This window comes from Daphnia magna, unplaced genomic scaffold (genome assembly GCF_020631705.1).
Source record: "Daphnia magna isolate NIES unplaced genomic scaffold, ASM2063170v1.1 Dm_contigs325, whole genome shotgun sequence".
Taxonomy (NCBI): Eukaryota; Metazoa; Arthropoda; class Branchiopoda; order Diplostraca; family Daphniidae; genus Daphnia; species Daphnia magna.
The window spans coordinates 51,459-66,251 of NW_025533243.1; the positions used below are offsets into that span (position 1 = coordinate 51,459).

The window sequence follows — 14,793 nt, forward strand, 5'->3', positions numbered from 1 at the left end:
ATTACAGGCTGGTCGCGCACTATCTCGTCTATGCTTTGCGACGAATCGCGCAGTCACTTTTTCTACTGAGGAAAGTCGACTCTTATCGACTGTCTATAAGAGTCGACTTCTCCATTAGAGTGTGCCTTTTTGAATGCTAGGTTGAATTTTTGCTTTTTCTACTGAGGACAAGTCGACTCTTATCGACTGTCTATAAGAGTCGACTTCTCCATTAGAGTGTGCCTTTTTGAATGCTAGCTTGTATTTTTGTACTGATTATTGTATTTACTTGTTTGAATGTAGGGTTTGAATGTAAAACGTTTGCAGAATAAATATATTTTAAATTCTCGTGTGTATTTTTTATGAACGGTTGATTTTAAAGGTAAATTTAATAAAGGTGATACTCTCACTTGGTGCTGGACTAGTGATGCTTAGGATACATTACAAAAGTGGTACAGGAATATACATAACTGAAGCTTTATTTAATTAAAACGTAAACAGCATTTGTTAATATATATTTAGATCTAATTTAATCTAGATTGTGCGAAAAGTTGCTCGCTAACCAATGGACAAAGTGGTAATCGACTCTTATTGACTAGTTGATGCTTATAGAGTAGTCGATGCTTATGGACTAGTCGATGCTTATGGACTAGTCGATGCTTATGGACTAGTTTGTATTCTGTTAATTGTTTATAATTATTATATCAAACTTTTTAACTACGGAAATACGGAATATTTTTTAAATAATCTTTGGTAATTTTATAAATTGATGTTAATTTATTAATTCTGGAACAACTCCTTTCCGTTGCTCTTGGCAAAAACCATTGACGGACCTTGAACTTTGGCAACTCGGCAACTCTGCATCGATCATCAAGAATTCAAGAGTAATAAAAATATTACAAACTCATTAGAGAGATAATAAAAAATCGCTTAAAGTATTTCCGAATCATAATGGAAGATGAAAATGCTGATGATGAAATAGCCTCAAATGAAAGAAACCTGAATAAAAAATTAATTAAAAGAGGATTTCAACAACCAGAAATCAGTCGGTACATTAAAGATGTTTCTTCTGCCAATTACAACACCAACAAGCACCGAATGATTCGAATCATGTTTATTGTAATGAAATTAAAGCTGGAACATAATTTACATAATACGAAATAATCTACTTTAAAAAACTAGGCTAACCAGCTTGCCAGAGACGCCGGTGTTGAATTACTCATTTTTGGGTATTTCCCAAATGTTACTGTGGGAAGTTGTGCAGCATGGGCATTTGGTGAAGAGACTAAAAATATTGTTACGAAACCAACAGCCAAATCATTTCTTAAACATTGGGAGAATGTTTTTTCATTAAAAGAAGGTATATTGTGACAAATTTGTTATTTAATTATAGTGAGATAATAGAATTTTTCTCCTAGATATACGTCAAAATCCAGCCAAGGCCAATGTTGATGTTGACAATGAAGAACCACAAACTGAAAATGTTGAAAATGAAGAACGACAAGGTGAAAATGTTGATGTTGACAATGAAGATGATCCACAAACTGAAAATGTTGAAAATGAAGAACGAGAAGCTGAAAATGAAGAACCACAAACTGAAAATGTTGAGTTAAACAAAGAAAAAGAAGTTGTCGTTGTTCAAGTATCACTCAACGAAACAGACACAGCGGAAGTCAACAAGAACACCAAAACCGAAATTTTTAAACTGAGACGACTTAAAATTTGTACAATCAATTATTGTACACTGAAATAAAGAAAATTTCACCAATTTCGAGTATTTTTTCCATTGCATTTTATTCATTTGAGCATAAGGGATGGGTTGTAATTAATAAAGGTCGCGATTCTGGTTAGTTCGATACTACCGAAAAACTGTTATGGCGTATCTTATAATGGGAGGCGTTATAAAACCATAAAAGTCTCTAAAAAATACTCTACCTATGGCTTGTATTAGTTTTTCATCAAATCGTGGTCTAATGGTGGAGCCGACAGGCTTTCAACTACGGTGTTCGTAGTTTGGTTCCCGGCATAGTCAAATTTCCTATTTTACTCAAATGCTGTCGATTATCGACGATGTTAACGTCGGCTTCGACTCAATATATTATTAATTTTCATTTTATTAACTCCAAATTATGTTTATGAGAACTAAATCAATGAAATATAACGCCGCTATAACGTACAATTTATTTCCTTGTATAAATAGTTGATTGATAAATTAATTACAAAGATTTATTTTTACGGGAATCGAAAGATCTCGTTGAGCTCTTTCGATTTCTGTAAAATTTAATACGAAAAATATGAATGGAAAAAAATTTCGAACAAGAATTTTATTTTCCGTCTTTTCGGTTAGATCCAGTTATAAGATCTAGACCGAAAAGACCGAAAAAGTTTTTCATGTTCAAAGACTTTTTTCCTTCATAAATATTCGATATTAAATTTTACAGAAATCGAAAGAGCTCAACGAGATCTTTCGATTCCCGTAAAAATAAAAACTTTCCGACTTCAATTGTAGCAGTTATTGATGATTAAAATTTTTACATTATTAGAGGGGGGGGGAGACAAGCTTACACACCGAGACTTTGGGCTCTTCGTTTGCCCATTTAACACTAATAAACATAGTAAATATTTATATTTTCGTGATCCTTGTGTCACGAAGAATGCTTTGATGCAAAGAAATGGATTTTATAACAGGTTTTTAAATGTTTAATTTGTAAATGTCTATTGACCAATCCTCGACGAGCATGGCGACGGCCATTTTTTTACGCGGTTTTACAAAGAGATAATAAACTTAGGGCTAGGTTATCTTTTAATAAATCTTTGTAATTAATTTATCAATCAACTATTTATACAAGGAAATAAATTGTACGTTATAGCGGCGTTATATTTCATTGATTTAGTTCTCATAAACATAATTTGGAGTTAATAAAATGAAAATTAATAATATATTGAGTCGAAGCCGACGTTAACATCGTCGATAATCGACAGCATTTGAGTAAAATAGGAAATTTGACTATGCCGGGAACCAAACTACGAACACCGTAGTTGAAAGCCTGTCGGCTCCACCATTAGACCACGATTTGATGAAAAACTAATACAAGCCATAGGTAGAGTATTTTTTAGAGACTTTTATGGTTTTATAACGCCTCCCATTATAAGATACGCCATAACAGTTTTTCGGTAGTATCGAACTAACCAGAATCGCGACCTTTATTAATTACAACCCATCCCTTATGCTCAAATGAATAAAATGCAATGGAAAAAATACTCGAAATTGGTGAAATTTTCTTTATTTCAGTGTACAATAATTGATTGTACAAATTTTAAGTCGTCTCAGTTTAAAAATTTCGGTTTTGGTGTTCTTGTTGACTTCCGCTGTGTCTGTTTCGTTGAGTGATACTTGAACAACGACAACTTCTTTTTCTTTGTTTAACTCAACATTTTCAGTTTGTGGTTCTTCATTTTCAGCTTCTCGTTCTTCATTTTCAACATTTTCAGTTTGTGGATCATCTTCATTGTCAACATCAACATTTTCACCTTGTCGTTCTTCATTTTCAACATTTTCAGTTTGTGGTTCTTCATTGTCAACATTTTCAGTTTGTGGTTCTTCATTGTCAACATCAACATTGGCCTTGGCTGGATTTTGACGTATATCTAGGAGAAAAATTCTATTATCTCACTATAATTAAATAACAAATTTGTCACAATATACCTTCTTTTAATGAAAAAACATTCTCCCAATGTTTAAGAAATGATTTGGCTGTTGGTTTCGTAACAATATTTTTAGTCTCTTCACCAAATGCCCATGCTGCACAACTTCCCACAGTAACATTTGGGAAATACCCAAAAATGAGTAATTCAACACCGGCGTCTCTGGCAAGCTGGTTAGCCTAGTTTTTTAAAGTAGATTATTTCGTATTATGTAAATTATGTTCCAGCTTTAATTTCATTACAATAAACATGATTCGAATCATTCGGTGCTTGTTGGTGTTGTAATTGGCAGAAGAAACATCTTTAATGTACCGACTGATTTCTGGTTGTTGAAATCCTCTTTTAATTAATTTTTTATTCAGGTTTCTTTCATTTGAGGCTATTTCATCATCAGCATTTTCATCTTCCATTATGATTCGGAAATACTTTAAGCGATTTTTTATTATCTCTCTAATGAGTTTGTAATATTTTTATTACTCTTGAATTCTTGATGATCGATGCAGAGTTGCCGAGTTGCCAAAGTTCAAGGTCCGTCAATGGTTTTTGCCAAGAGCAACGGAAAGGAGTTGTTCCAGAATTAATAAATTAACATCAATTTATAAAATTACCAAAGATTATTTAAAAAATATTCCGTATTTCCGTAGTTAAAAAGTTTGATATAATAATTATAAACAATTAACAGAATACAAACTAGTCCATAAGCATCGACTAGTCCATAAGCATCGACTAGTCCATAAGCATCGACTACTCTATAAGCATCAACTAGTCAATAAGAGTCGATTACCACTTTGTCCATTGGTTAGCGAGCAACTTTTCGCACAATCTAGATTAAATTAGATCTAAATATATATTAACAAATGCTGTTTACGTTTTAATTAAATAAAGCTTCAGTTATGTATATTCCTGTACCACTTTTGTAATGTATCCAAAGCATCACTAGTCCAGCACCAAGTGAGAGTATCACCTTTATTAAATTTACCTTTAAAATCAACCGTTCATAAAAAATACACACGAGAATTTAAAATATATTTATTCTGCAAACGTTTTACATTCAAACCCTACATTCAAACAAGTAAATACAATAATCAGTACAAAAATACAAGCTAGCATTAAAAAAGGCGCACTCTAATGGACAAGTAGACTCTTATAGACTAGTCGATAAGAGTCGACTTGTCCTCAGTAGAAAAAGCAAAAATTCAACCTAGCATTCAAAAAGGCACACTCTAATGGAGAAGTCGACTCTTATAGACAGTCGATAAGAGTCGACTTGTCCTCAGTAGAAAAAGCAAAAATTCAACCTAGCATTCAAAAAGGCACACTCTAATGGAGAAGTCGACTCTTATAGACAGTCGATAAGAGTCGACTTGTCCTCAGTAGAAAAAGCAAAAATTCAACCTAGCATTCAAAAAGGCACACTCTAATGGAGAAGTCGACTCTTATAGACAGTCGATAAGAGTCGACTTTCCTCAGTAGAAAAAGTGACTGCGCGATTCGTCGCAAAGCATAGACGAGATAGTGCGCGACCATGTTGGAAAATTAAAAGAAAAATATTTCTTTTGATATAGAATTAGAAATTCTACTGTTAAAATGTTCTTTTTGAAAAATTTTTAGACTAAATGTTTCAAATGTTATCAATAGAAATAGGAAATTCCCTAAAATAACCCCAATATGAATGTTCCTTTCAAATAACTAGAAAATAACATAGTTATTTTGAGCTGTGCTAAAATTGTATTGCAATCGGGACGAGTTGCAGTCTGAGAGGGGGGATGTAACGCACAGCTGACGTTGGGTTATGCAACCTATAGAATTTATCTCATGGTTAACTCCCGAGAGTTAGATAAAACTGATGATTATTAAATGTCACAGGAAGGTTATCACCCAATTACTTCAATTCCTAGAACAGGAGAAAACGTCCAACGATGGTATAAAAGAAGACCACTCGGCTGGATCTGGGTTCCTTCCGTCTTAGTTATTCTTATGTGTCAAACTTGTTTAAACCTTGTTTCCATTATTCTTAGCTTACTCTGTAGTCAATTCTCTTTGATTTCCAAATAAACGGCTCTGACGTCGATCGTCCGTTACAATATAGAAGTAAAAACTCATGGTATAACAGTGTATTCACATTGAATACAAGTATATTTGATGCAGTATACATATAGAAGTAAAAACTCATGGTATAACAGTGTATTCACATTGAATACAAGTATATTTGATGCTGTTTACATATAGAAGTAAAAACTCATGGTATAACAGTGTATTCACATTGAATACAAGTATATTTGATGCTGTTTACATATAGAAGTTAAAACTCATGGTATAACAGTGTATTCACATTGAATACAAGTATATTTGATGCTGTTTACATATAGAAGTAAAAACTCATGGTATAACAGTGTATTCACATTGAATACAAGTATATTTGATGCAGTTTACATATAGAAGTAAAAACTCATGGTATAACAGTGTATTCACATTGAATACAAGTATATTTGATGCTGTTTACATATAGAAGTAAAAACTCATGGTATAACAGTGTATTCACATTGAATACAAGTATATTTGATGCAGATATACATATAGAAGTAAAAACTCATGGTATAACAGTGTATTCACATTGAATACAAGTATATTTGATGCTGTTTACATATAGAAGTAAAAACTCATGGTATAACAGTGTATTCACATTGAATACAAGTATATTTGATGCTGTTTACATATAGAAGTAAAAACTCATGGTATAACAGTGTATTCACATTGAATACAAGTATATTTGATGCTGTTTACATGTAGAAGTATAAACTCATGGTATAACAGTGTATTCACATTGAATACAAGTATATTTGATGCTGTTAACATATAGAAGTAAAAACTCATGGTATAACAGTGTATTCACATTGAATACAAGTATATTTGATGCTGTTTACATATAGAAGTAAAAACTCATGGTATAACAGTGTATTCACATTGAATACAAGTATATTTGATGCAGTTTACATATAGAAGTAAAAACTCATGGTATAACAGTGTATTCACATTGAATACAAGTATATTTGATGCTGTTTACATATAGAAGTAAAAACTCATGGTATAACAGTGTATTCACATTGAATACAAGTATATTTGATGCAGTATACATATAGAAGTAAAACCTCATGGTATAACAGTGTATTCACATTGGAAACAAGTATATTCCATGCAGTTTACATATAGAAGTAAAAACTCATGGTATAACAGTGTATTCACATTGAATACAAGTATATTTGAAGCAGTATACATATAGAAGTAAAAACTCATGGCATAACAGTGTATTCACATTGAATACAAGTATATTCCATGCAGTTTACATATAGAAGTTAAAACTCATGGTATAACAGTGTATTCACATTGAATACAAGTATATTTGATGCTGGTTACATATAGAAGTAAAAACTCAAGGTATAACAGAGTTTTCACATTGAATACAAGTATATTCCATGTAGTTTACATATAGAAGTAAAAACTCATGGTATAACAGTGTATTCACATTGAATACAATTATATTTGATGCTGCTTACATATAGAAGTAAAAACTCATGGTATAACAGTGTATTCAAATTGAATACAAGTATATTTGATGCTGTTTACATATAGAAGTTAAAACTCATGGCATAACAGTGTATTCACATTGAATACAAGTATATTTGATGCTGCTTACATATAGAAGTAAAAACTCATGGTATAACAGTGTATTCACATTGAATTCAAGTATATTTGATGCAGTATACATATAGAAGTAAAAACTCATGGTATAACAGTGTATTCACATTGAATACAAGTATATTTGATGCTGTTTACATATAGAAGTAAAAACTCATGGTATAACAGTGTATTCACATTGAATACAAGTATATTTGATGCAGTATACATATAGAAGTAAAAACTCATGGTATAACAGTGTATTCACATTGAATACAAGTATATTTGATGCTGTTTACATATAGAAATAAAAACTCATGGTATAACAGTGTATTCTTATTGAATACAAGTATATTTGATGCAGTATACATATTGAAGTAAAAACTCATGGTATAACAGTGCATTCACATTGAATACAAGTATATTCCATGCAGTTTATATATAGAAGTAAAAACTTATGATATAACAGTGTATTCACATTGAATACAAGTATATTCCATGCAGTTTACATATAGAAGTAAAAACTCATGGTATAACAGTGTATTCACATTGAATACAAGTATATTTGATGCTGTTTACATATAGAAGTAAAAACTCATGGTATAACAGTGTATTCACATTGAATACAAGTATATTTGATGAAGTATACATATAGAAGTAAAAACTCATGGTATAACAGTGTATTCACATTGGAAACAAGTATATTCCATGCAGTTTACATATAGAAGTGAAAACTCGTGGTATAACAGTGTATTCACATTGAATACAAGTATATTTGATGCTGTTTACATATAGAAGTAAAAACTCATGGTATAACAGTGTATTCACATTGAATACAAGTATATTTGATGCTGTTTACATATAGAAGTAAAAACTCATGGTATAACAGTGTATTCACATTGAATACAAGTATATTCCATGCAGTTTACATATAGAAGTAAAAACTCATGGTATAACAGTGTATTCACATTGAATACAGGTATATTTGATGCTGTTTACAAATAGAAGTAAAAACTCATGGTATAACAGTGTATTCACATGGAATACAAGTATATTTCATGCAGTTTACATATAGAAGTAAAAACTCATGGTAAAACAGTGTATTCACATTGAATACAAGTATATTCCATCCAGTTTACATATAGAAGTAAAAACTCATGGTATAACAGTGTATTCACATTGAATACAAGTATATTCCATGCAGTTTACATATAGAAGTAAAAACTCATGGTATAACAGTGTATTCACATTGAATACAAGTATATTCTATGCCGTTTACATATAGAAGTAAAAACTCATGGTATAACAGTGTATTCACATTGAATACAAGTATATTTGATGCTGTTTACATATAGAAGTAAAAACTCATGGTATAACAGTGTATTCACATTGAATACAAGTATATTTGATGCTGTTTACATATAGAAGTAAAAACTCATGGTATAACAGTGTATTCACATTGAATACAAGTATATTCCAAGCAGTTTACATATAGAAGTAAAAACTCATGGTATAACAGTGTATTCACATTGAATACAAATATATTCCATGCCGTTTACATATAGAAGTAAAGAATCATGGTATAACAGTGTATTCATATTGAATACAAGTATATTTGATGCTGTTTATATATAGAAGTAAAAACTCATGGTATAACAGTGTATTCACATTGAATACAAGTATATTTGTTGCTATTTACATATAGAAGTAAAAACTCATGGTATAACAGTGTATTCACATTGAATACAATTATATTTGATGCTGCTTACATATAGAAGTAAAAACTCATGGTATAACAGTGTATTCACATTGAATACAAGTATATTCCATGCTGTTTACATATAGAAGGAAAAACTCATGGTATAACAGTGTATTCACATTGAATACAAGTATATTTGATGCTGTTTACATATAGAAGTAAAAACTCATGGTATAACAGTGTATTCACATTGAATACAAGTATATTTGATGCTGTTTACATATAGAAGTAAAAACTCATGGTATAACAGTGTATTCACATTGAATACAAGTATATTTGATGCTGTTTACATATAGAAGTAAAAACTCATGGTATAACAGTGTATTCACATTGAATACAAGTATATTCCATGCAGTTTACATATAGAAGTAAAAACTCATGGTATAACAGTGTATTCACATTGAATACAAGTATATTTGATGCTGTTTACATATAGAATTTAAGACTCATGGTATAACAGTGTATTCACATTGAATACAAGTATATTCCATGCAGTTTACATATAGAAGTAAAAACTCATGGTATAACAGTGTATTCACATTGAATACAAGTATATTTGATGCTGTTTACATACACTACCCACACAAAGTTTGGAAACACGACGAGTTTTTCCGCGCTTTTAACACGGCGGCTTACGGGCCTAAGTGTCTGCCTTTTTTACGCGATAACTCACGTTTGAGTTATCGCAAAGCAAATCAAAAAATCCTCTTGTTTAGGAAAGAATTTCCTTTCACCATGAATTTTTTGAAATTTTTGTGAATAGAAGTTTAGCCCCAAAGTCATAGGTATAAAGTTTGGAAACATCGGCGCGCTCGCCATATGTTTCCATGCTAAAGTGTATGTTACTGAAAAAATTATTAAAAATTCCAATATAGGAATTTTTACTTGAAACTTTTACAAACGGTAGACGACATAGTCGTCTACATTTTGACAAAGTTTAATTTTTTTTTATGAAAGGCTGATCTTTGCCGATTTTTTTAAATAAAACGTACGTCGGAAATTCTGTTCCCCTTTTTTTCCCTTTTTTTTTTTCCCTCCATTCTTCCCCGGGCTAGGATTTCGTCCCCTCGCCACGAAAGATTGATCGGCATTGTTTATTTTAAAAATCGGCAAAATTAGCCTTTCATCAAAAAAATTGAAACTTTGTCAAAATGTAGACGACTATGTCGCCTACCGTTTGTAAAAGTTTCAAGTAAAAATTCATAAATTGGAATTTTTAATAATTTTTTCAGTAACATACATTTTAGCATGGAAACATATGGCGAGCGCGCCGATGTTTCCAAACTTTATACCTATGACTTTGGGGCTAAACTTCTATTCACAAACATTTCAAAAAATTCATGGTGAAAGGAAATTCTTTCCTCAACAAGAGGATTTTTTTGGATTTGCTTTGCGATAACTCAAACGTGAGTTATCGCGTAAAAAAGGCAGACACTTCGGCCCGTAAGCCGCCGTGTTAAAAGCGCGGAAAAACTCGTCGTGTTTCCAAACTTTGTGTGGGTAGTGTATAGAAGTAAAAACTCATGGTATAACAGTGTATTCACATTGAATACAAGTATATTCCATGCAGTTTACATATAGAAGTAAAAACTCATGGTATAACAGTGTATTCACATTGAATACAAGTATATTTGATGCTGTTTACATATAGAAGTAAAAACTCATGGTATAACAGTGTATTCACATTGAATACAAGTATATTTGATGCTGTTTACATATAGAAGTAAAAACTCATGGTATAACAGTGTATTCACATTGAATACAAGTATATTCCATGCAGTTTACATATAGAAGTAAAAACTCATGGTATAACAGTGTATTCACATTGAATACAAGTATATTTGATGCTGTTTACATATAGAAGTAAAAACTCATGGTATAACAGTGTATTCACATTGAATACAAGTATATTCCATGCAGTTTACATATAGAAGTAAAAACTCATGGTATAACAGTGTATTCACATTGAATACAAGTATATTCCATGCAGTTTACATATAGAAGTAAAAACTCATGGTATAACAGTGTATTCACATTGAATACAAGTATATTTGATGCTGTTTACATATAGAAGTAAAAACTCATGGTATAACAGTGTATTCACATTGAATACAAGTATATTCCATGCAGTTTACATATAGAAGTAAAAACTCATGGTATAACAGTGTATTCACATTGAATACAAGTATATTTGATGCTGTTTACATATAGAAGTAAAAACTCATGGTATAACAGTGTATTCACATTGAATACAAGTATATTTGATGCTGTTTACATATAGAATTAAAAACTCATGGTATAACAGTGTATTCACATTGAATACAAGTATATTTGATGCTGTTTACATATAGAATTAAAAACTCATGGTATAACAGTGTATTCACATTGAATACAAGTATATTCCATGCAGTTTACATATAGAAGTAAGTAAAACTCATGGTATAACAGTGTATTCACATTGAATACAAGTATATTCCATGCTGTTTACATATAGAAGTAAAAACTCATGGTATAACAGTGTATTCACATTGAATACAAGTATATTTGATGCTGTTTACATATAGAAGTAAAAACTCATGGTATAACAGTGTATTCACATTGAATACAAGTATATTTGATGCTGTTTACATATAGAATTTAAAACTCATGGTATAACAGTGTATTCACATTGAATACAAGTATATTCCATGCAGTTTACATATAGAAGTAAAAACTCATGGTATAACAGTGTATTCACATTGAATACAAGTATATTTGATGCTGTTTACATATAGAAGTAAAAACTCATGGTATAACAGTGTATTCACATTGAATACAAGTATATTTGATGCTGTTTACATATAGAAGTTAAAACTCATGGTATAACAGTGTATTCACATTGAATACAAGTATATTCCATGCAGTTTACATATAGAAGTAAAAACTCATGGTATAACAGTGTATTCACATTGAATACAAGTATATTTGATGCTGTTTACATATAGAAGTAAAAACTCATGGTATAACAGTGTATTCACATTGAATACAAGTATATTTGATGCTGTTTACATATAGAAGTTAAAACTCATGGTATAACAGTGTATTCACATTGAATACAAGTATATTCCATGCAGTTTACATATAGAAGTAAAAACTCATGGTATAACAGTGTATTCACATTGAATACAAGTATATTTGATGCTGTTTACATATAGAAGTAAAAACTCATGGTATAACAGTGTATTCACATTGAATACAAGTATATTCCATGCAGTTTACTATATAGAAGTAAAAACTCATGGTATAACAGTGTATTCACATTGAATACAAGTATATTCCATGCAGTTTACATATAGAAGTAAAAACTCATGGTATAACAGTGTATTCACATTGAATACAAGTATATTCCATGCAGTTTACATATAGAAGTAAAAACTCATGGTATAACAGTGTATTCACATTGAATACAAGTATATTTGATGCTGTTTACATATAGAAGTAAAAACCCCATGGTATAACAGTGTATTCACATTGAATACAAGTATATTTGATGCTGTTTACATATAGAAGTAAAAACTCATGGTATAACAGTGTATTCACATTGAATACAAGTATATTCCATGCAGTTTACATATAGAAGTAAAAACTCATGGTATAACAGTGTATTCACATTGAATACAAGTATATTTGATGCAGTATACATATAGAAGTAAAAACTCATGGTATAACAGTGTATTCACATTGAATACAAGTATATTCCATGCAGTTTACATATAGAAGTAAAAACTCATGGTATAACAGTGTATTCACATTGAATACAAGTATATTTGATGCTGTTTACATATAGAAGTAAAAACTCATGGTATAACAGTGTATTCACATTGAATACAAGTATATTTGATGCTGTTTACATATAGAAGTTAAAACTCATGGTATAACAGTGTATTCACATTGAATACAAGTATATTTGATGCTGTTTACATATAGAAGTAAAAACTCATGGTATAACAGTGTATTCACATTGAATACAAGTATATTCCATGCAGTTTACATATAGAAGTAAAAACTCATGGTATAACAGTGTATTCACATTGAATACAAGTATATTCCATGCTGTTTACATATAGAAGTAAAAACTCATGGTATAACAGTGTATTCACATTGAATACAAGTATATTTGATGCTGTTTACATATAGAAGTAAAAACTCATGGTATAACAGTGTATTCACATTGAATACAAGTATATTTGATGCTGTTTACATATAGAAATAAAAACTCATGGTATAACAGTGTATTCACATTGAATACAAGTATATTTTCCATGCAGTTTACATATAGAAGTAAAAACTCATGGTATAACAGTGTATTCACATTGAATACAAGTATATTTGATGCTGTTTACATATAGAAGTAAAAACTCATGGTATAACAGTGTATTCACATTGAATACAAGTATATTTGATGCTGTTTACATATAGAAGTAAAAACTCATGGTATAACAGTGTATTCACATTGAATACAAGTATATTCCATGCAGTTTACATATAGAAGTAAAAACTCATGGTATAACAGTGTATTCACATTGAATACAAGTATATTTGATGCTGTTTACATATAGAAGTAAAAACTCATGGTATAACAGTGTATTCACATTGAATACAAGTATATTTGATGCTGTTTACATATAGAAGTTAAAACTCATGGTATAACAGTGTATTCACATTGAATACAAGTATATTCCATGCAGTTTACATATAGAAGTAAAAACTCATGGTATAACAGTGTATTCACATTGAATACAAGTATATTTCGATGCGCTGTTTACATATAGAAGTAAAAACTCATGGTATAACAGTGTATTCACATTGAATACAAGTATATTCCTGATGCAGTTTACATATAGAAGTAAAAACTCATGGTATAACAGTGTATTCACATTGAATACAAGTATATTCCATGCAGTTTACATATAGAAGTAAAAACTCATGGTATAACAGTGTATTCACATTGAATACAAGTATATTCCATGCAGTTTTATATATAGAAGTAAAAACTCATGGTATAACAGTGTATTCACATTGAATACAAGTATATTTGATGCTGTTTACATATAGAAGTAAAAACTCATGGTATAACAGTGTATTCACATTGAATACAAGTATATTTGATGCTGTTTACATATAGAATAAAAAACTCATGGTATAACAGTGTATTCACATTGAATACAAGTATATTCCATGCAGTTTACATATAGAAGTAAAAACTCATGGTATAACAGTGTATTCACATTGAATACAAGTATATTTGATGCAGTTTACATATAGAAGTAAAAACTCATGGTATAACAGTGTATTCACATTGAATACAAGTATATTTGATGCTGTTTACATATAGAAGTAAAAACTCATGGTATAACAGTGTATTCACATTGAATACAAGTATATTCCATGCAGTTTACTATATAGAAGTAAAAACTCATGGTATAACAGTGTATTCACATTGAATACAAGTATATTCCATGCAGTTTACATATAGAAGTAAAAACTCATGGTATAACAGTGTATTCACATTGAATACAAGTATATTTGATGCTGTTTACATATAGAAGTAAAAACTCATGGTATAACAGTGTATTCACATTGAATACAAGTATATTCCATTGCAGTTTACATATAGAAGTAAAAACTCATGGTAT

At 30.4% G+C, this 14,793-nt stretch overlaps 2 protein-coding genes across 2 annotated transcripts; one reads left to right on the forward strand and one right to left on the reverse strand.

Moving 5' to 3' along the window:
• The first annotated feature begins 248 nt into the window (after window positions 1-248).
• LOC123468189 lies at window positions 249-1,732 on the forward strand. The gene is made up of 3 exons (XM_045167824.1): window positions 249-1,098; window positions 1,162-1,339; window positions 1,398-1,732. Exons 1-3 carry the CDS (start codon window positions 931-933, stop codon window positions 1,730-1,732), a joined length of 681 nt encoding a protein of 226 aa, XP_045023759.1. The 5' UTR covers window positions 249-930.
• Window positions 1,733-3,262: 1,530 nt separating this feature from the next.
• On the reverse strand, window positions 3,263-4,462 carry LOC123468190. Its single transcript, XM_045167825.1, has 3 exons — window positions 3,927-4,462; window positions 3,686-3,863; window positions 3,263-3,627 (listed from the first exon to the last, which is right to left on the reverse strand). Exons 1-3 carry the CDS (start codon window positions 4,092-4,094, stop codon window positions 3,263-3,265), a joined length of 711 nt encoding a protein of 236 aa, XP_045023760.1. The 5' UTR covers window positions 4,095-4,462.
• Window positions 4,463-14,793: the final 10,331 nt, after the last annotated feature.

Bases quoted from the DNA above. Each gene is read 5' to 3' on its own strand.
- LOC123468190 (XM_045167825.1), bottom strand. From the start codon at position 4,094: ATGGAAGATGAAAATGCTGATGATGAAATAGCCTCAAATGAAAGAAAC. The intron at 3,864-3,926 runs GTAATGAAATTA...TTAAAAAACTAG, and splicing joins TGATTCGAATCATGTTTATT to GCTAACCAGCTTGCCAGAGA. The intron at 3,628-3,685 runs GTATATTGTGAC...TTTTTCTCCTAG, and splicing joins TGTTTTTTCATTAAAAGAAG to ATATACGTCAAAATCCAGCC.
- LOC123468189 (XM_045167824.1), top strand. From the start codon at position 931: ATGGAAGATGAAAATGCTGATGATGAAATAGCCTCAAATGAAAGAAAC. The intron at 1,099-1,161 runs GTAATGAAATTA...TTAAAAAACTAG, and splicing joins TGATTCGAATCATGTTTATT to GCTAACCAGCTTGCCAGAGA. The intron at 1,340-1,397 runs GTATATTGTGAC...TTTTTCTCCTAG, and splicing joins TGTTTTTTCATTAAAAGAAG to ATATACGTCAAAATCCAGCC.